General features: G+C 53.9%; 1 protein-coding gene across 2 annotated transcripts in view; it reads right to left on the bottom strand.

Moving 5' to 3' along the window:
• LOC130584947 (mitochondrial Rho GTPase 2) overlaps window positions 1-19,952 on the bottom strand; it is a 46,969-nt gene that overhangs the window by 15,028 nt on the left and 11,989 nt on the right. For both annotated transcript variants that reach the window (XM_057385235.1, XM_057385238.1), the window contains exons 16-40: window positions 19,377-19,493; window positions 18,516-18,751; window positions 17,524-17,663; window positions 16,916-17,046; window positions 15,151-15,281; window positions 14,600-14,761; window positions 14,192-14,320; window positions 13,203-13,339; window positions 13,083-13,120; window positions 12,551-12,670; window positions 12,002-12,172; window positions 10,860-10,960; window positions 9,878-9,980; window positions 9,157-9,278; window positions 8,275-8,434; window positions 6,916-7,106; window positions 6,499-6,667; window positions 5,917-6,028; window positions 4,912-5,083; window positions 4,041-4,163; window positions 3,772-3,958; window positions 3,213-3,343; window positions 2,142-2,285; window positions 1,002-1,121; window positions 529-613 (exon numbers count right to left, since the gene is read on the bottom strand). In XM_057385235.1, coding sequence (XP_057241218.1) covers window positions 529-613; window positions 1,002-1,121; window positions 2,142-2,285; window positions 3,213-3,343; window positions 3,772-3,958; window positions 4,041-4,163; window positions 4,912-5,083; window positions 5,917-6,028; window positions 6,499-6,667; window positions 6,916-7,106; window positions 8,275-8,434; window positions 9,157-9,278; window positions 9,878-9,980; window positions 10,860-10,960; window positions 12,002-12,172; window positions 12,551-12,670; window positions 13,083-13,120; window positions 13,203-13,339; window positions 14,192-14,320; window positions 14,600-14,761; window positions 15,151-15,281; window positions 16,916-17,046; window positions 17,524-17,663; window positions 18,516-18,751; window positions 19,377-19,493 — 3,432 coding nt within the window. The remainder of the gene's footprint in view (window positions 1-528; window positions 614-1,001; window positions 1,122-2,141; window positions 2,286-3,212; window positions 3,344-3,771; window positions 3,959-4,040; window positions 4,164-4,911; window positions 5,084-5,916; window positions 6,029-6,498; window positions 6,668-6,915; window positions 7,107-8,274; window positions 8,435-9,156; window positions 9,279-9,877; window positions 9,981-10,859; window positions 10,961-12,001; window positions 12,173-12,550; window positions 12,671-13,082; window positions 13,121-13,202; window positions 13,340-14,191; window positions 14,321-14,599; window positions 14,762-15,150; window positions 15,282-16,915; window positions 17,047-17,523; window positions 17,664-18,515; window positions 18,752-19,376; window positions 19,494-19,952) is intronic.

Below are 19,952 nucleotides of genomic sequence, written 5' to 3'. Positions count from 1 at the left end.
TCCCTGCCAGAAGCACCACTGCCCATCACCCCCAGACTCCCTCCATGTCTTTTCCAAGCCACAAGCACTGTTTCCAGCCACCCCCAGACCCCTTCCCTGTTTTTTCCCTGCCAGAAGCACCATTCCCAGTCCCTCCCCAGTTTCCCTGCCTGCTGCTGAGCTGCAGGTTGAGTCACTGCGCTGAGTGACACAGGACAGGCAGATCCCAAGTGCTCCGGGAGTGAGGTGCCCTTGCCAGGAGCAGGGTYCTCCCTGTCCCCAGGCTGCCTCAGGGGCTGCAGCTCACACAGCCACAGAGATGGAGACAGCCCATAACCCTGGGAAATCGTTCCAGTGACAAACCCTGCCCCTGGACAAGCAGGATGGAGCTCATCCATCTCATTTCGGACCCAGGAGGTCTCCTGGAGGTTTCTCCTCACCCTGGACTGGAGCTCCCAGGGTTGGAGGACTCATCTTTTTTCAAGGAGTAAGGACACTTGTTTCCCTTCTGGCAGAAGGAGGAGGGGCCCAGACACCCCCAGCACTCACCACCGAAGCCGATGGCCATGAAAGGCACAGCTGGGGACAGGCTGAGGGAYGTGGCAAAGGCTGGCAGGGAGATCTTCCTGAGCACCTGCAGCCCAGCAAGAGAAACACAACAGCTCAAAGCAGGAGGGCAACGCCCAGAGCCATGCAGCCACAGCCCCAAGGAGGACAATGGGGAAGCTGAGGTGCCCAGCTAGGAAAGCTGCCCCAGGCATCCAGGAGACAATGGGGAGAGAGATAATGCTCCTGGAAACAGCTGCCTTCCCCTCCAACGGGATCAGGGAGTGACTGCCTGCACAGACACAGCCTAAGGCAGGGGCAGGGCTCTGCTGCTCACCTGGGCCACACTCGGGAGKCTGCAGGAAGAAAATCTATTCCCTGAGCAGTGGCCTGAGCCCAGCCCACCCCTGTGACCGAGGGTCACACACAGGGCAGCTCTGCCAGCCCCCACTGTGCCCACTGACCCCGGCAGGTACCTGTTTCCTTCTCAGGCTGTAGAACAAAGCTTCCYTCTGCATACCAAAGCCCACGTAGACCAGGACACCGTGTTCCCAAGGGCAGAATGCAGCCAGGCTGGGTGGGAGACTGTCGAGACCCTGGTGAGGGAAACCAAAGGCAATAAAACTGAGGCTGGATTCTCTTATATCAATCAATGGGAGATAAAAGGTGGACAGAGGGATACCAGGGCTGGGAGTGTTTGTGCAGTTTGTGCATCTCAGATGTGCTCATGGAAAGGAAGGAACAACCACACCCTGCCTTAGAAATCTGAAGCAAATTGTTTAGTATTGTAGGAGCAGGTCATATTAGGGTCCAACAGACTGAATTCTCACTGAAATATTATTGCAGCAGGTGGGATTGGATTAGGGATCAGCCCAAGAAAACAGGGCCCAGAAGGCAGATCTTGGGTCGTGGRTGTACGATCAAACCTTCTCACTGTGGAGAGAGCTGTAGTGAGTTTTCTTCCAGAAGAAATCCATCTTTTTGGAAATAAAAAGAAATACTGGCAGAACCCAACTGCAGCATGGGCCCAGGCCGAGGCTCTGCCTCTTGCCCCCCAAAAACACCCAGCTGCCTTCTGCCTGCCAGTGTCACCTGTACCAGGGACCATCTCCATCCTCTCCAGCACAGATCCTCCTGCTCCTCTAGCAGGTGTCCTGCTGCCCAAACCTCACTGCTGGGTTGGAGCCAGARGCTTCTGCCAAGCAGCAGGGACACGCAGGGCTGAGTACTTGGCTCTGGGAAGCCATCACTGCGCTCCTGGCTCAGAGCATTCCCGCTCCTCAGAGTGTCAGGATTAGCAGCACGCTCATAATTAGCTCTCCCTCCTGCACACGGYGCTCACGGCTGCCTGGGCTCTGCTGTGCTGGCACAGGGCTGTCAGCTCTTTGCAGGTGCGGTTTAGGGCTCCTCACACTTAGAAGTCAGTGCTCTGGGGCAGTCTGGCACTGAACCAGCTCCTTTCCACACCCAACAAGTTGCACTGACAAGATACTCTTTGAGCAGAGCTAACAGAGATGCCTTTCCTCAGCAAGCACACCCTCCCTGAGAGCCCTGTTTATCTCCTCCATCTCTGCTCATACCAGGAGCAGGCAGGGCCTGGCAGGTGCCACGCTCACCTCGGGGCCAGCAGGAGCTGGGAAGCTGAGCCAGTCGAGGAGCTCACACTTGTCCTGCAGCCAGTCGGCGGCCCAGACGCTGACCCGGCGGTCGGAGCTGCTGGCCAGCCAGAGCTCCCCTCCTTCCACCCCGAAATCGTGGTACTGTGGAGCAGGAACACAACCCYGTCACTCTGGGGCACAGAGGCTTTGAAGGAAGGGACAGAAAAGGYTGGGACAGGAGCTCCTGGGGACATGGGGCTTGTGTTTAGGGATTCAATGCCAGGATTAACCTCGGTTTGTGACTGCCCCATCCTTGACAGTGTCCAAAGCCAGGCTGGATGGGGCTTGGAGCAGCCTGGGATAGTGGGATGTGTCCCTGCCCGTGGTAGGGGGAGGAAAATAGATGATTTTTAGGTGCCTTCCAACCCAAACCCTGGTCTGAATGACCCAGTTCTCTTCCCTGGGACACCCTGTGGATCTACATATCTCATAGGGGAGTTGTTTCCAATACCACGTGTCCTTTAACAATGTCCTTCACCTAACCAAGGAGGATGTCAGTCTCAAATTATCAGGGAACACAGCCTTGCAGWGTGGATGATCTTAAAGCCTGAGAGCTTAGGGAAAATGATCCCCATCTCTGCTGTGCAAAGGAAAAAACTCTCCATGAGGAGAATAAAGGAGATGCTCAAACCATCCCACTGCTACACAGCCAAATCTTCCCAGATCCACACAGGAATGGTACAGGCTGCTGAGGAGCTTTTTGCGGGGCAGAGGCAGTAAGCTCACAGCCTCAGCTGCTCCTGAGGGGAGTTCTCTCCAGGAGCCTTTGGCACAGGCYCACTTCACACCATGTGTGCAGGGTGGCAACAATTGCCACTGAAGGACTCCCTTCAGGCACAGCCTTGTTCAAACTGCACCTGGAACACATGGAGCTTTATTCCACTGAAYATACCCCTGGAAAAACTGGTCAGAAGTTGCTGGAGGGGACGGAGGAAGATTTCCAAAGAGGAAAAGCAAACTTGCTGACCATGCTGCYTTCCAGAGCTGTGCAGTGGCATATGGGGACTGGGCTCTCTCCTGAGGTCTCACCTGCTTCCTGGTGCACTGGAGAACGGTRATGGGGGAGCCTTTGTGGTCAGCCAGGACATGGTTGGTCATTCCAGTGCGAGGGCTGCTGACAGCCACTATGCCATCCTTGCTCCCTGATAAGATCATTTCCCCTGGTGGCAGAGGAGAAAAAGGACACTTCTTACAGGAGGAGGAAAAGGCCAGAGGAGAAAGGCCCAAGATKATGGGATACCAGTGTTCTGAAACACTGTGAAAGGCTGGGAACATCCTGGTCAAGGGCTGGGTATGATGAGATGTGTCACACACAGCCATCGAACCTCCTCACTGAAGAGGAGCCACAGTAGATCATAAACCAGAGGTGTTTGTTGCACCCAAACCCCTTGGCTATCCCAAAGCCAGGGCACCTCCTGTGTCCCACCCACCACRTGCTCAGCTGGCTGAGCCACCAGAACTCACTGACTCGAGTTCTGTGGCTCTTCTGGGGTTTTGGGCAGGGGGCCAGGACACAGAGCAGCTGGAGATCAGGATAACGCAGGCAGCACCAAACCACCTTCCCTGCTGCCACCCCAGGCAGCCTCACCATCAGTGGAGTAGGCGATTGCTGTCAGAGCAGCAGCGTGGGGGTGCATTTTGAGCTCCATCTCTGTCCTGGAAACGCTGAACACACGCACGGTGCCATCGCTGTACCCTGCCACCACGTGCTGGCTCTCGGCGGGACAAGGGGTTACCCCGATGGGACGAGGCTTCCAGGCCAGGCACTGGCAGCTCTGCAAGGAGCCAGGGCAGAGAGCCGGTGACACAGGGGACCATGTGCCATCAGGAAGGGATTGATGTGGCACAAACACTTACCTGGTTGAGCACTTGGAACTGCACCACCAGCTCCGTGCTGCCCAGAGCCCAGATCCTCACACTGCCATCCTCCCCRCACGTGGCACAGTGAGTCTCACCGGGACTAAAGCACACCTCAGTCACCTGCTCCAAGGGAAAGGGGAGAACAGGGGCTCTACAGGTGCCACAGCCCACTCAGCCCCTCTGCTGCCCTCATCCCCCAGGACTCTCATGGGAGACACCAGATGAGATGGAATATAAAGGAAGGTGCAGTGCTTTGGTTTTGGGCTTACAGGATGAGRGGAAATGGCCTCAAGTTGCACCAGGGAGGGTTTAGATTGGSTATTAGGAAGAATTTCTTCACAGRAAGGGTTGTAAAGCACTGGCACAGGGCAGTGGTGGAGTCACCATCCCCAGGAGCGTTCAAAAAATGTGTGGATGTGGCACTTGAGGACATGGTTTAACGGTGAACGTGATGGTGATGCTGGGTTGGCTGTTGGACTTGAAGATCTTAAAGGGGTTTTCCAGCCTTACCCATCATGGAAAACAGTAAAAAAAGTAGGACCAGGCACCGTGCACAGTAAACCCAACCCCAAGGGCAGAACCAGGCACGGTGTGCAGTAGTAAACCCAACCCCAAAGGCAGGAGCAGGCTCTGTGCACAGTAAACCCAACCCCAAAGACAGGAGCAGGCTCTGTGCACAGTAAACCCAACCCCAAAGACAGGAGCAGGCACTGTGCACAGTAAACCCAACCCCAAAGACAGGAGCAGGCACTGTGTACCATAGGTAGATGTAAAATGCCTTTTCTCCCGTCATTTAAACCCTTTTCCCTGTAGCAGAAAGATACCCTGAAGCAACAGCACAAATCAAAGTGGGCCCAGCCCCTCCGACCTTGTTCTTGTGGCCGCTGATGAGGCGGATGCTGGTGCTCTCCACCCAGTTGATGTACCACAGGGTCCCRGCTGTGGTGCCCACAATTCCCATTTCCAGGGAGTCGTCAAAGGCTGCGCTCACAATTGTCCCATCCAGGGTGATCTCATGTTCCAGCAGGACTGAGCCAGACCTGGAGGAGGGCAGGGTGGGACAAGGACTGGCTCAGATGTTGCTTCARACCCAACTTTCTGGTGAACCCAGTTCAATGAGGGGCTCTTGTGCATGGAACAGTAACTRGGAGAGCTGGGGTTCTTCATCTGGGGAGACTTCAGAGCCCCTTCCAGTGCCTAAAGGGGCTTCAGGAGAACTGGAGAGGGACTGGGGACAAGGAATGGAGGGACAGGACACAGGGAATGGCTTCCCAGTGCCAGAGGGCAGGGATGGATGGGATATTGGGAAGGAATTGTTCCCTGGGAGGGTGGGGAGGCCCTGGCACAGGGTGCCCAGAGAAGCTGTGGCTGCCCCTGGATCCCTGGCAGTGCCCAAGGCCAGGCTGGACAGGGCTTGGAGCAGCCTGGGACAGTGGAAGGTGTCCCTGCCCATGGCACAGAGGGTTAGAATGGGATGGTCATGGGAAGGTTCCTTCCCACCCAAAGCATTCCATGATTCTGTGATTTGCACCTCAACCATTTTTTTTGCAGGAAAGAAAGAAAACAGGGGATGCAACAGCATAAGAGAGGAAACAAAGGCAATGTCTTTTCCATAGCTGTCCTGAAGGAATTCCTACAAACCACTGGCACAAACTTCAGGCACGATAAACACCCACTTCTGCTATTAGGAGGGTTCAGCTACCTGTGGCAAAATCAAAAGATCCAGACAGAAAGAGTCAGYAGCCACGGCATGGAGAGGAAAAGCTAAGGATGAAGAGCAGCAGGAGCAGCATGCTTGCATGTGGTGTCTGTGAAAAGCCACCCTTCAGCCAGGTCCTGGGGGCTGCCAGGTGAGGGGGCCATGAGCTCCTACCTGGCATCGGGCCCTCTGAGCCTCAGCTCCTGCACGGTGGCCACGGACCACAGGCGGATGCGCTTGGTGTTGCTGCCGCTCACCAGCCGGCTGTGCCGGCACACCAGCACACCTGGGGATGGAGGCACCTCTCAGTGTCCACTGCCCCCTGACATCACCCCAAGGGTGCTCCTGGCAGCCATTTGGGCAGGAAAACAGCGGGGTTCTACAGCCCAACGCTGTTTTTATAGACTAAAGGTCTGCCCAGGGCGCTGGGTGAGTTGCCATCCCTGGAAACGTTCTAAAATCGCGTGGACATGGTTCTCAGRGACATGGTTTAATGATACACCTGGCAGTGCTGGGTTAGCGGTTGGATCTGATATCTTAGAGACCTTTTCCAACCTTAATGGTTCTATGATTCAATGAACCCCCCAGGAAGCCCAGGACCCTGAGGAAAGCCAGGTCACAGATCCACTGCCACCCCACACATCTTGCATCCCACACAGCAAACTGGTTTTCTGAGCGCAGCTGAAATGGGAAATCTTCAAGCTCATGGCTCCTTTCCCAACAAGCTCKCCATGACAGCCCTGACACCGCACCCACCGATCTCGCCCTCGTCAGCCTCCCACGTCATGAARCAGGAGTTGGTCTCTGTGTCCCACACACAGATCTGGCCTGAGTTGGTCCCACTGTAAAGCAGAGTGTCAGCACCATAACAGAGAGATGTCAGCTCCACCAGCCCCAGCACRTCCGGGGCAGGGGCTCGATGAACCTGCCAGAGCACAAAAACCAGGAGTGTCAAAGGGAATTAAGATGTTTAGATGCATCAGGAAAAAGAAATCATCCTATTCCCCTCAGTTCCTGCAGTTAATGCCCCAAATACAACCAAAAGCTGCTCGTGGACAGCCAACATCACCTCACTGAGAGAAGCCATCAGCTCTCACAAAGCCCTCACCAGGGACTTGGAAAGTAAGTCAGAGATGCTGGAAATAAATTTTAAAAGGTAAAAGGCAGGTTTACCTTGAGTCTGACAGCAGCTCCCTGCTGTTCTAACAGCCAGAACATCACAGCTTCCCTTCCCACGCAAGCCARGTCTCGGTGGGAGACGGGGCTAAAAGCCACGTCGTGGAGAGGCTCTGAGACACAGGTGGACAGCATGAGCTCATAGGTATGGGTGCTCCATAGAGCCAGGGTCTGGTCACTGTAGTCCCCTAGGGAGAGTGGGGAAGGCAGGGGAGGAATTGTGCAGCCTCAGGATGCTCACAAGCATCCCACAGCACACACACACCAACCGTGTCACTCCCTGACCCAACTGTCCCAACCACCATTCCAGACAAGGACACATCTCCTCCTGTACTCAGCACAAGCTGTATGACACAACAGATCCTTGTCTGAGTTAAGGACAGGCAGAAGTGACCCAGCACTGCACACTGGAGGTTGCAGACCTTTCCTGGCAGCAGAGCCATTTGCAGCAGCCAGGGCTGGGATTGCAGCAGGCAGAGCAGTTTTGCTTCTGTTTCTCCATCCTGAGAAGCCACTCCACACCTTGGGGAGCGCCCCACACAAGCTTTGCAGTGACACTGGGCACTCAGGGYTACCACAGGCTTGAAAAAGAAAGAGATGTCACCTTTGCAGAGGTCCCAGCTGAGGTGGGAGCTGGGTGGGAGCAGAAGGCCCTGGCCTCAGTGATGGCAGAATTCCCAGGCTTCCAGAGAGCTCAGGAGGACAATGCTCTCCTGCTGCCTTTCCCAGGCTCCACAAGCTCAGYGGAGACTTTGAGCCTTCCCCTCCCCTGCAGCCCAGAGTGAAGTTGGAGGAGGAGATCTCCTCTTCCACACACTGCTCCCTGGAGAGCACAAAGCTCCCCTTCTCTCCAGCAAAGCCTGCTTTTTTCCAAAGGAGCCTCACCAGCCCAGAGCGACTGTATTGCCTGCTCCACAGGTGCCCTCTCATGCAAAACAAGAGCTTCCTAATTGCATGTTGTCCTTTAAATGCCCCCTGCCTGAAGAAAACAGACAGCTTGAGCGTCCATCCTGTGCTGGCATGGCTGCCTGGAAGGAGGCTAACAGTTGGGAGCCTGCCTGCTTCTGTCCAAGCCYATCTAGGCAGCAGTAACAAGGCCAGAAGAAGGTTTTTCCCTTTGGACTCTATAAATAGTAACCACAAACCATTTACAGGGGGTTTAAGAAGGAGTGAGTCACGAGAAGAAAGCRTGACTGCTGTATTCCCTGCTGTCCCAAGGATACCATGGAATAGTGTCCTCCYCATGAGCCTGATGCACATCTGGTGGGTATTTGGTGCTCCCAGCGCCTTCCTGCCATGAGCTGTGTGCTCTGGGGTGCACCCCTGCACCCACAGCAGCTGTCACAGAGTGCTCACCTATGGTGACAAGGAATCTGTCGTCCCAGGAGAATGCCATGGCTTGCACTTGTGTCTCGTGGTGGAAGAGCTCTGCTGTGCAGGCCCCATCCTGGGTGCTCCAGATGCAGATCTGACAGTGGGAGTCCCCATCTTTCCTCCCTGAGGCAGAGGCAAGAACCTAAGAGAGCAATGTGTTAGTAATTAGAGAACACTCATTACCTACTCTCAACAGTTTCAGTCCCTCATTAGAGCGATGTGGTTGGCAAATGCAGAATTCTGTGAGAAACAACCATTCAGCTGATGGCAGGAGGGAATGGCAACATCACCCAGAGGAACAGAGCAGCCTTGRCAGAATCCCAGAATCATCCAGTCCGACCTGTGACCTATACCCACCTTGTCACCAGCCCAGAGCACTGAGTGCCACCTCCAGGCTTTCCTTGGGCACCTCCAGGGATGGGGACTCCAAACTTCCCTGGGCAGTCCATTCCAATGCCTGACCACCCTTTCCAAGAAGAAATTCTTCCTGATGTCCACCCTGAACCTTTCCTGACACAACTTGATTGTCCCTGCTCCGTGGGAGCAGAGCCTGACCCCCCCAGCTGCCCCTCCTGTCAGGGAGCTGTGCAGAGCCACAAGATCCCCCCAGAGCCTCCTTTGCTCCAGGCTGAGCCCCTTTCCCAGCTGCTCCTCACTGACCTGTGCTCCAGCCCCTTCCCCAGCCCCATTCCCTTCTCTGGACATGCTCCAGCCCACACTGAGCCAGCACAACAGATAGCTGCCTCCAAAATAACTTCCATAGCCTCCAGGCAGAAGGAGGAACAGACAAATGGGATTGCAGGCTGTGGCCTTCCAAAGTGACAGGGCCAAGCCCTGGCCTGGGGCAGCAGCAGCCTCTCCTACCTGGGCATCGTGGCTGAGGGCGAGCGTGGAGATCTCCTCGGCGTGGGCCAGCCAGTGGTTCTGGGACCCAGAGTGCAGGTCCTCAACCACAATGACGCAGCCACAGGAGTAGGCGAAGAAGCCTGGCAGAGGAGGGGGAGGAGAGGGGATGTTTTCATGGAAAGGCTGCACATCCAGCCCCCACCAGAGCCCACATGGAAAGTTCTATGATTCATTAAYACGTAAACGCTGACTCTTTGACGCAGCTCGGCAGCAGCAGGTTGGGAGTGGGGTGAAGCCTCACTTCCCCTAACCTGAGTAAAGCAGAGCTGCTGGGCATCATTCCAGCTGCAGAAAGGCAGCGAGGTGGGCTTTGTGAGCTTCCCTCTTGCTCTGTCCAYTCAACAGCTGCAGCCTGAGCCTGCCCCACCAATTAAAGCTGGCCAACAGCAGAGTTACTGGATTTCACCAATACAGAGAACCCCTGCGTTCAAGCATAGATCCTGACTCAATAGCCAGAAGATCCTAACTTGACTCAGTGCACACCCCTGGAATCACAGAAGAGAATCACAKGTGGGTTGGGTTGGAAGGGACCTTAAARCCCATCTYGTTCCAMCCCYTSMWKGGSMRGGRMMMCYTYCMMYKWYCCAGRSTGCTCCAAGCCCTGTCCAGCCTGGCCTTGGACAYTGCCAGGGATCCAGGAGCARCCACATCCCACCACTCCAGAGCATTCCCAGTGCACCTGTATCTGGGTTCCACACCATATTCCCTCTGCCATTCCCATTGTAACCGATCACCGCTTTCAGCTTCAGGACCTCACTGCCCACTGGAGGAGATGAGAAACTCTGCGAGAAAAACAGACACAGGCTTAAAATAAACTCTGGAAGAATGGTCTGGTCAGGTGCATCAACACCCACAGAGGAAAAAGTGAGAGTRTCCTCAAACACACATCCCACACAGATCCATGCCAGTACTCCCACAGTTCCATAATGGAAGAGACAGGTAATATTCCATAACAAAAGAGGCACTGCCCCAGCACAGATGCTTTCAGATGGGGTACAAAACAGCCTGGCAGCGAGTGCCCAGYCGAGGAGCAGCTGCTAATCCCACTGGGAACGAGTTCCATGGGTTTGGCTGACTTGGGGATGTAGATATTTCAATAGGAAGAGAGCTGGGGGATAAATGCTGCCAGGTGTGGGGACAGAACTGGGGGTGCAAGCTGGATGTAGCTGCTCTCCCAGCACCAGCAGCAGAGCTCAGGGAAAGGCTGAGTTAAGTTTCTGTTTCATTCCTGCTGTGTTTGTTAACAGAGCAGGAGCTGTGCCGTGCCTCTCCTCAGTACGCTCCACGGATTTGCCTTCCCCAGCCTGCTCTGCCAACGCAGCTGCTCGCAAATAAGGGAGCACAATGAATCACTCCATTGCTCACTCGTCTTCCACTCTCAATAGCACATGCCATTTCCACTCCTTTGGAATAAAAATGTATGCAGATTTGGGCAACACAAATGAGCTGAGCACAACTCACTTTTTACTAGTCTGGGAAGAGCTGCACGTAGAGGAGAATAGGGAATTAATGTTGGGATTTCTCACTGAGCATCAGTCCAGGGAATATTTCCCAAATTGCTTTCAAGCAGAGAACCAATTGGAAACAATTTGGAAAATCCACCTACCCCAGCTCCGAAATGCCTGCTCTGCACCTGCCCAGGTAACCAGCCCAACCCTCACCTGGGGGAGAGCTGATGCCTTGAAGCGAGGAGTGAAGTGCCGGTAGGAATCCGGGCGGATGGAACACTGCACCCGGGGAGGTTTGGTCCCCTTCCAGGATTCTGCCACACAAAGAAGAAAACAGCACCCATGGGATGCTGCTCCAGGGAATGGTTTGGGAGCAGCACCCAGGCTGTGGCTTGTGGACCTTTCAAGTGCTGTGCATGTGCGAGCACACAAGAGGCAAAAATCAGACTGYGGTGTCACACMTGRAATACCCCAAGTGGGAAKRGACCCACAGGGATCAYGGATCCAGCCCCTGTCCCTGCACAGACMCCYCAAYAATCCCACCCTGTGCATCCCTGGCAGYGCTGYCCAAACGCTCCTGGAGCTGTGGCAGCCTCGGGGCCGGGACCATTCCCTGGGGAGCCTGGGCAGTGCCAGCACCCTCTGGGGACAGAAGAACCTTTCCCTGATCTCCARCCTAAAYCCTGCWGACACAGCTCCAGTGGTTCCCTGGATCAGGTCCTTTCCCAACCACTGCTCATTCTCTGGGTACCCCTGTGGAACCACAAGCCCCCAGTTCCAGATCTGTASCAGGAAGGAGCATGGGAGGCAGTTTTACCCTGCAGCTTTCCAACAAGTCCTGCCGGGGCTGAGCGCTGGCAGCTGCCTGCTCCTGGCAGGTCGCCACGCACCACTGCAGCTCCGAGGCTGTGCAGCTATTAATAGAGGCATTGGGAGCTTTAATTGCAGCTGGATTTAATGGGACGTGCCACTCACAGCTGATACTGGCTCCAGGCTGAAGAGAGGCTGCTGGTGTGCCCAGAGGCAGCAGCAGGGAAAGAACCAGAAAAAGGAGCRGTTTTGGGGATCAATGTGAGCTTCCCTCAGTACTGACTTCCCKTGGGAGGTCATGTCCAAGGGAAAACTCCTGAGGAGCATGTTGCTGCCTTTCACCTCACAGCTCAGAGCATGTGTCTGGGACTTCTTCTTATTTTTATTATTATTATTAATATATTATTAATATTTTGTTAATATTAMTATTAATATTATTAATAGTAATAACAATAATAATAATGATCTTTCTTTAGTTTTGAGGATAGACCAAGCTGCCATGCAGGCCTGAAGCTCTGTACAAGCTGGCGACACCCCTGATTTACCATCTGTTGGTTTTCCAGGAGACCTCGGGTTCTCCTGCCTCACAACAGGCTCCTCATCCCTGTCTGATTCCACCACAAGGATTGAGACCTCTTTGTGCCCATCTCCTGTCTCCCTGCTGCTGCCTGGCAGACCTTCCTCCTCCTCCTCCTTGTCCGATTCAGAGAGAATACCTGGAAAGAAAAATCAGTGGGAAGATGGAGCCATCCACATCCCTCAGGACCACTTCATGTGTGCCTGACCCCCTGACTTCTGGCAATGTCATTACCCTGTTAGGGCAGAGGGCAAAGCAGAAAAATCCTATTGGGAATGACCAACAAGGTGTTGAGCACAGAAAAGCTGTGCAGCAGCTCAGTGTACAGAAAGCAGAGGATAAAAGTGTGCTGAGCCCCAGCACCTCTGGGCTTTGCCCAGCTCAGGGGMAGGAACTGCTCTGTCAGTCTGCCAGAAAGGATCACAGGTCGGGATGRCTCCAAGGATGCTGCTAAGCTAGGCAAGTTTTCCCTACAACAAGGTTCATTTTCCCCTTTCCTGCAAGCAGTTCCTCTTACTTTGAAATGCTGCTTTGTGGACAGAGCTGATATCCAAACACGGTGGGGAGGACAGCAGGGGAAGAGGCACCGTCTGCCGGGGGGTCTCAGAGACATCCTTTGTCTTCTCAAAGCTGCTGTCTGCAAAAGGAAAAGGCTTTGTGWCACTTCCTTCAGGCCTCAGCTCCTCTCATCCTCCTGGTCATACCTCCAWGCTCAGTTTTCCAGCTTCCATAGAAGCCACTTTTCTGTCTTTRAAGAAAGAGAGGGACAGAGAGAGTRACACAATGAGGGAGAAAGAAGACAGAGGAGATGGAGGCAGGGAAAGACAGAAGGCAAAAGCTGAAAACCTACCAGAAAGCCCAGAGTGGCTCTGCTCAGAACATCCCCACCTAGGCAGACTGAGAGGCGCCAATTAATTTGAGATTGTCCTTCAGGGCTGATTAGCTGGTTTGCCCCCACAACATGACTCCCTCAGGAAAGGAACCATGCCCCACAACCCCCACCCAGTGGAAGAGCTGCCAGCACAAGTCRTGGGCAGAGGCAAACTCACCTGATTGCAGTGGCACAGTGGACGCGGGGGAATGAACCCTGGGAAGGTGAGATGACTGGAGTCACACAGGGATGGGGCAGGCAAAGGGGACACGGGACACGCACTGTCCAACACTGGTACCTGGTTGGGGATGACCTGACGACTGTAGGTGGAGCTAGGAAATCCCAGAGGAAGATGGCATCCCCAACGCTGATGACGTGCTGCTGGTCTGGGGTGAAGGCGACCTGACGCACAGGCTCCGAGTGCCCGATGAACACCTGGGAGAGAGCACAGCTGGAACCCCCATCACCACCTGTCCCGTCAGGATGGGGTTTCTCCTCTCCCTGTCCCATCAGGATAAGGTTTCTCCTCTCTCTGTCCCATCAGGATGGGGTTTCTCCTCTCTCTGTCCCGTCAGGATGGGGTTTCTCCTCTCTCTGTCCCGTCAGGATGGGGTTTCTCCTCTCTCTGTCCCGTCAGGATGGGGTTTCTCCTCTCCCTGTCCCGTCAGGATAAGGTTTCTCCTCTCCCTGTCCCATCAGGATGGGGTTTCTCCTCTCTCTGTCCCGTCAGGATGGGGTTTCTCCTCTCTCTGCCCTGTCAGGATGGGGTTTCTCCTCTCTCTGTCCCATCAGGATGGGGTTTCTCCTCTCCCTGCCCTGTCAGGATAAGGTTTCTCCTCTCCCTGTCCTGCCCTGCCAGGATTTACAGCCTCAGCAGAAGGTCCAGAACAGGATCTTTCACTCACAGTACTCACACCTATGAGTTGATCAACCCAGGGATAACCTCCAACATACTCATCAGGGAAGGAAACAAAGGCTGAAGAGTCCAAAGTCTTATCCTGCCTTTAAAGCCCTGGCTGAACCATTTTCATCTCAGTGTGGCCCTRTCCCTAACACAGAGCTGTCACCTTCCTCTGTCCTTCACTGAGGGTGCCACTGGGGTGCTCTGGCACCCAATCTGTGCCCAGTGCCACGCATTGTTACAACATGGGAACAGGGCTGCATTTCCCTGCTGGGCAAACTGGACTGGGCACACTGGGCCAAGTCATACAGAGCCCATTTGTTGCCCTCTTCTCCAGGGATTCAGAAATGCCACAGCACCCCSTGCCCTCCCTGTGTGGGCAGCACCTGGAAGTTGATGTTGAAGCGCATCCGATAGTCCCACACTTTGATGACCTTGTCGCCAGCAGTGAGCAGGTACTGGCCATCCTTGCTCAGAGCCAAGGAGGAGCAGGTCAGCTTGTGCACAGGGGACACCTGAGGACAACAAATGGCACCAGCAGCCTTAGCTGAGCYGGTTCATGTCTGTGTTTACACTTCAGCAAGAGAACAGCAGTGTGACAGCGTGGAAAACAAGAACAAGCTCAGGCTCAGCCCCTGAGCACGACCACACTGGGATAGCTGCGGGCTTCCCACTTGCGTTCCTTTGAAGCCTGGGAGCTCCAGGAGGAGTTTTTCTCTCATTTAACCTCCCACAGAGACATGCAGTGCCCAGCCCCTACAGGAGACCTCAGTGGATGAATTTCAGAGTCCTACCTCTCGCAGCAGCCGCCCGGTTTTTGCATCGAGCACAAGGATTTTATTGGAAGAGGTGGACACCAGGAGCTCGCCTTGAGGCACAGGACCAAAGTAGACCTTCACAGCAGAGTCCAAGATGGTGCTGTGCACATCCAGGAGGCTGATGTCCACCCTCAGCAGCTGTGGAACAAGGAGATTCAGATCTCTGCCACTGCACAAATGATGCAGCAGCCTGAGGATTGCTCTGTGCTCCCAACACGAGGCTACGGAGCCCCCCAGATCCTTCCCTTCCCCCTTAATGAGGGGCTGTAARTTCAGACAATGCCCAGGAGAGCAGCTCACACAGCGAGGTGGGAACTGAGAGTCTCCCCATCATCTCTCCAAATTATCCCTCCAGAGGGGAATGAAGACAGAGGAGGAGAAACTTTGAGTTATTTCTGTCCCACAGAAGGGAGGACAGGCAGCACACTGTGAGCTGGATCACCCTGATCCCCTCCCTGGGTGCTGCCTGTGGAGTTTGCAGGGGACACCCCATCCCTGGGAGCGAGGGGAGCCTGGTGGGTGGGTACCTCATCAAGCGAGCAGGCCTCCATCACTGTCACCACATACTTGCAGGGCCCCACGAAGGCCAGCAGGCGACTGTCCCCGCTGACCACCAGAGTGTCCACGCTGCTCCCGGCATCCCGGGCCACCACGTTGCCTGGGGGACACACAGGGAGTGAGGAGGAGCAAAGCACACCCTGATGGTGCTGCTGAGCAGCAGCTGCAGCTTCTCCTGCCTCTGAGCTTGAGAATAAAGCTACCTGTGTTGTGGAGATGTCACAGATATTACCTGCACACCCAGGGCATGCAACGAACCACCTCAAAAACAAGGTTGAAATGCTCAGCTTGGTGCCTGAGTGAACACACAGCGATTTCAAGGAGAGCACAACAAAGTCAAAGGAATAAAATTGGTTTTAGAGCTGATTTTTTTTAACGTTACAAGAGGCTGTGAGGAGAARCTCTGTGAGATGTGGTGTCTGAACCCTTAGCAGAATGGGGTCAGTGCTGAGCACCACCAGACTGATGTCAGTGCAGAGGGCAGAGAGACCCAGAGATCTAAAAATCACAGAAATTACAGCAATTCTCTRTATTTATTCCACAACCATAATTCCACTGCTCTGTCCCTGGAACGTGACCAGGCAGCAAACACAGTTTCAGAGCAGAGTCACCATGTGAAGGTCCAGCTGCAGCACTGACACCAAATTTGGGTGACTTTGGACAAATTCCCTGATCTTTGCAAGCCCCTGTTCCTTCTCCTGCACACTTCCCAGGGCAGGTTCCTTCTCTTKGTGCAACATTGCACTATACAAAAATCAGAGCTCCCTTTCCTGCCCAGGCTTTTGCTGTCACAACTCATTTCCAAAGTGTCCATTAAATGTGACACTAATTTTTCCAAACTGCCTTACCTCTGYCCTGCCTCCAGCTCTCCACCAGCTCCATTCACCAGCATGGAGCAGCTCTGCTGCAGGCAGGATCAGGGCAACAATCCACTTTAAACAAATTAAATTGCACATGCACAGAATGGAAAGAGTCAGGGCTTGGGCATGAATAAATCTCTGTGATTGTAGGACCTTCAYGAAATCCTCACACTGGCAGGATGAGAGTGTTGGAACCAGGACAGGGAGGGAAATGCTGGAGGTCACTGGGGTTTGCTCATACAGGAGGTACAAACAGAAATCACAGAATCATTAAGGTGGGAAAAGCCCTCCGAGATCAAGTCCACTAAAACATGTCCCCAACTGCCACATGAACTTATCTTCTGAATCCCTCCAGGGATGGGGACTCCACCACTGCCCTGGGCAGCTGTGCCAGTGTCTGACCACCCTTTCCATTAAGGAATTTTCCCAATATCCAACCTAAACCTCCCCTGGCACAACTTGAGGCTGTTCCCTCTCCTCCTGTCCCTGTTCCCTGGAGCAGAGCCCGACCCCCCCGGCTGTCCCCTCCTGTCAGGGAGTTGTGCAGAGCCACAAGGTCCCCCCDGAGCCTCCTTTGCTCCAGGCTGAGCCCCTTTCCCAGCTCCCTCAGCTGCTCCTGGGGCTCCAGACCCTTCCTCAGCTCCGTTCCCTGCCCTGGAGCTGCTCCAGTCCCTCAATGTCCTTCTTGTCATGAGGTGCCCAGAACTGACCCCAAGACTGGAGGGGCCTCAGCAGTGCCCAGTGCAGGGGGAAATAACCAAGGTCAGAATGTTCATTGGGAAATATCTCTCTGAGCAGGCTGAGGTTTGGCTCTGGTGTCAGGATGTCTGTGCTAATAAAAACAAAGAAACGCAGCGTCACCCCAGAGCCTTACCCAGAACTCTCAGGACCTGGGTTTTCYGTGCCACAAAGCTGTAGAGAGCCAGAGTTCCCTGCAAGCAGGAGCTGAACATAAAACTGCCATTGGGAGAGAAGGTCAGGCCGGTGATCGCTGTGCGGTGCTGCCTGAATGAGGACAGAAAATGCAGAAAAGGGGAGGGGAAAGGCAAACACAGAGGGAACAGCAGTGAGATTGAGTGTAACATGAAGAACCCAGAATAAATTACCCAGGAACAGAGCAGGGTCCCACTCATCCTGCAGCAGCCCAGAACCAAYGCTCCCATTTGTCAGGAAACCCAGCAACAAGCACAGCCCTCCAGTCTGCTCCCTCTGCCTTTGGGGCATCCTCCAAATCCCTGAGGGTCAAATCCAAATCACTGAGGCTCACAAGGGCTCCCTGCCCTGCTGCTCTGCAGGACAAGCCCTTTCCTACTGCTGTCCACTGGGAAATCCCAAAGAAAGCCCCCATGGCTTTCATGGCTTGGGCTCAGAGCACAGCAGGATCTGCCTGAAACCCCCCCAGCTGGGAGCTGGGGCTTGCCAAGCTCCGTGCCCATCCCCAGGACAGCCAGGGACASCCAGGGTGGCTCCCACTCCCCTGACCTGTGCTCCAGCAGCAGGTCRGAGGCAGCCAGGCTGAAGGTGCGCACCACGCCGCTGTCGAAGCCACAGGCCAGCATCTTCCAGCAGGGGTGGAAGGCCACGGTGCAGGGAGTTTCTCCTGCAGCTGAGAAGTCGTAGAGCTGCAGGGAACAGACACCAGAAAGAACGGGAGCTGCAGCTGGACCCAACCACTGACCCACCCCACACCTCCGGGATCCAAACCCAGTGAAGTCTTGGGTCTTTGGCATTTAGATAAAGCCCTTGGGTCTTGTGGTTTGTGCTAAACAGCAGTATTCAAAAGGTGGGGGAAAAGAAAATAGTTTTGTCTAACAACACCTCAGAAGGGTCTCTGGCCCATGGTATCCCCTMATGCTTCAGGGAGGGCTCCTGAACTGTGGGGCTTGGATAATTGTGTGGCCTTGATTGGCCAGTTTTAATTATGATACAGACACAGTTAAGGGGATAAAAGGGCTTTACCTCGGTATTTAATGGGATTCTAGGTGCACAATTTGACAGGAAATGCACACTGCATGTAGCATGTATACAARTTTTACAGATGTTATAAATTAGTATATTTATTTAGAATTTTCTAATAAGAGACTTAACAAATGAAGTAATGACTGTTTATTTTAAAGAATCTCCCCCTGGGATGAGACCAGAGCCCAGTTTACACAATATGTTTTAGAGAAAAGGCTTTGACCAAGGCTGGAGCTTCAAATTTGAGATAGCACAGGGCATGCTGAGCCCTCATTAAGGATGTTTGGTCTTTCTGCCTAACAGAACTTTAAACTAAGCTGGAATATCAGGCTACAAGAATTACAAGCATGTAGGCTAAGGGTACAAGGAATACATAAAGGGTACAGAAAATGTCTAGAAGGATATAAAAATATATAAAAGCATACATAAAAAGGAAAGGCAAAAATCATAGGCATTATTCGGCCCAGAGAGACATWAAAGAATGTGAGAGAGCTGCTGGCTCCTGCCTCACCCACCTGCTGCATGGAGGCGAGGTCCCACACGCGGATGGTGCCATCCTGGGACACGGTGGCTATCTGCCTCCACCTGCCCTCCAGAGAGAAGCCCAGCACMGAGCCCTTGTGCGAGCGCATCAGGGTGTTGTAGTCCCGGGCCTGGATGTCCAGGTAGCCCAGGTTGCCTGTGGCTGTCGTGGACAGGACCTTGCGGCTGTCAGGGCTGATGCACACCGAAGTCACTGAAGCCTCATGCTCTGGGGAAAGACACAGGAACCCAAAAATCCTCTGGGAAAGGGGCAGCTGGAATGCAGCTACGGATTTRTGTTTAGGAAAGCAGTGCCCACAGGAATGAGCAGCCCATGACCTGGAGACTCAACACTGCAGGTGTGAGTTTACCAACAGATTAGTGACTGATCTCTGCCCTTCCTGAAGTCCATGGACTCTGATGATTGTTTCAAAAAAGTCAAGAACTGCTTGACTTCTCTAATTTTTCATGGACAGATGAGCTATGGCTACAAGGGCACAGAAATCAAGATGGAAAGTCTGTTCTGTCCCAGGAAATCTTGCTTTTCTCCTAGGAGACAACTCCCACTRTCCCAGGTTGCTCTATGCCCAGTCCARCCTGGCCTTGGACACTKCCAGGGATCCAGGGACAGGCACAGCTTCTCCCTGGGCCTCCCCACCCTCCTTTCTCGTATGAGTTACAAGAATTATTGTGAATAATTGCCACTGAAGACCTCCAAACCAGTCAGCCCTGGAGACAGCCCACATAAAACAAGCCCTAAACTCATGAGAATTGCTTGGGAGCTGTGGCAGTGGAGCTCAGGATCTGCAGCAGGAGAGGTGGAGCTCAGGAGCACCACTGCCAGCTCTACTCACCCGCCTCTAAGACAGCAGCTGAGAAGTCCAGGGGCCACAGCCTCACGTAGCCATCCTCTGATCCCGTGGCACAAAAGGTCAAGGACATGCTGATAGAGTTTATAGCAATCCCAGGGCCTGAAAACCCAAAAAACACCTCCTTGCAGAGATGAAACAAGAAAACCCAACCTGTGGGGGGAGTTTCAATGGGGGCCCCATCCAAGAGCTGAGTCCAGGGGTCCACCCACACCCAGCTGGAGCCTGAGCAGGAGACAGGAATCCCATCRTGATCATGACTGAAACAGGCTGAAGGGTCTCAGCCAGCCCTTCTCAGGGCTCAAACTCCTCTTTACCATTGTGAAACTCTTGCCAGGCACACAAAATTCCTACCCCTGCCWTATTTTTGCCCCAAATGGGATCCTKTAGCAAGGGATGTCCCAGATTAACTGCCCGAGGTACAAACTCTTTCATTTCCACATCCCAAAACCTCTCTGCAGAAGGGAGAATACAGATCCACAAACTGGGAGCTTTTGATTCATAGAAACATTCAGAGTGGAAAACCTCACTGAGTCCAACCATCATCCCACCGCCAACCCA

Source organism: Malurus melanocephalus, unplaced genomic scaffold, assembly GCF_030028575.1.
Source record: "Malurus melanocephalus ecotype Western Australia unplaced genomic scaffold, MMel_1.1 scaffold_801, whole genome shotgun sequence".
NCBI classification, from domain to species: domain Eukaryota; kingdom Metazoa; phylum Chordata; class Aves; order Passeriformes; family Maluridae; genus Malurus; species Malurus melanocephalus.
This window is presented reverse-complemented; position numbering and strand designations above follow the sequence as displayed.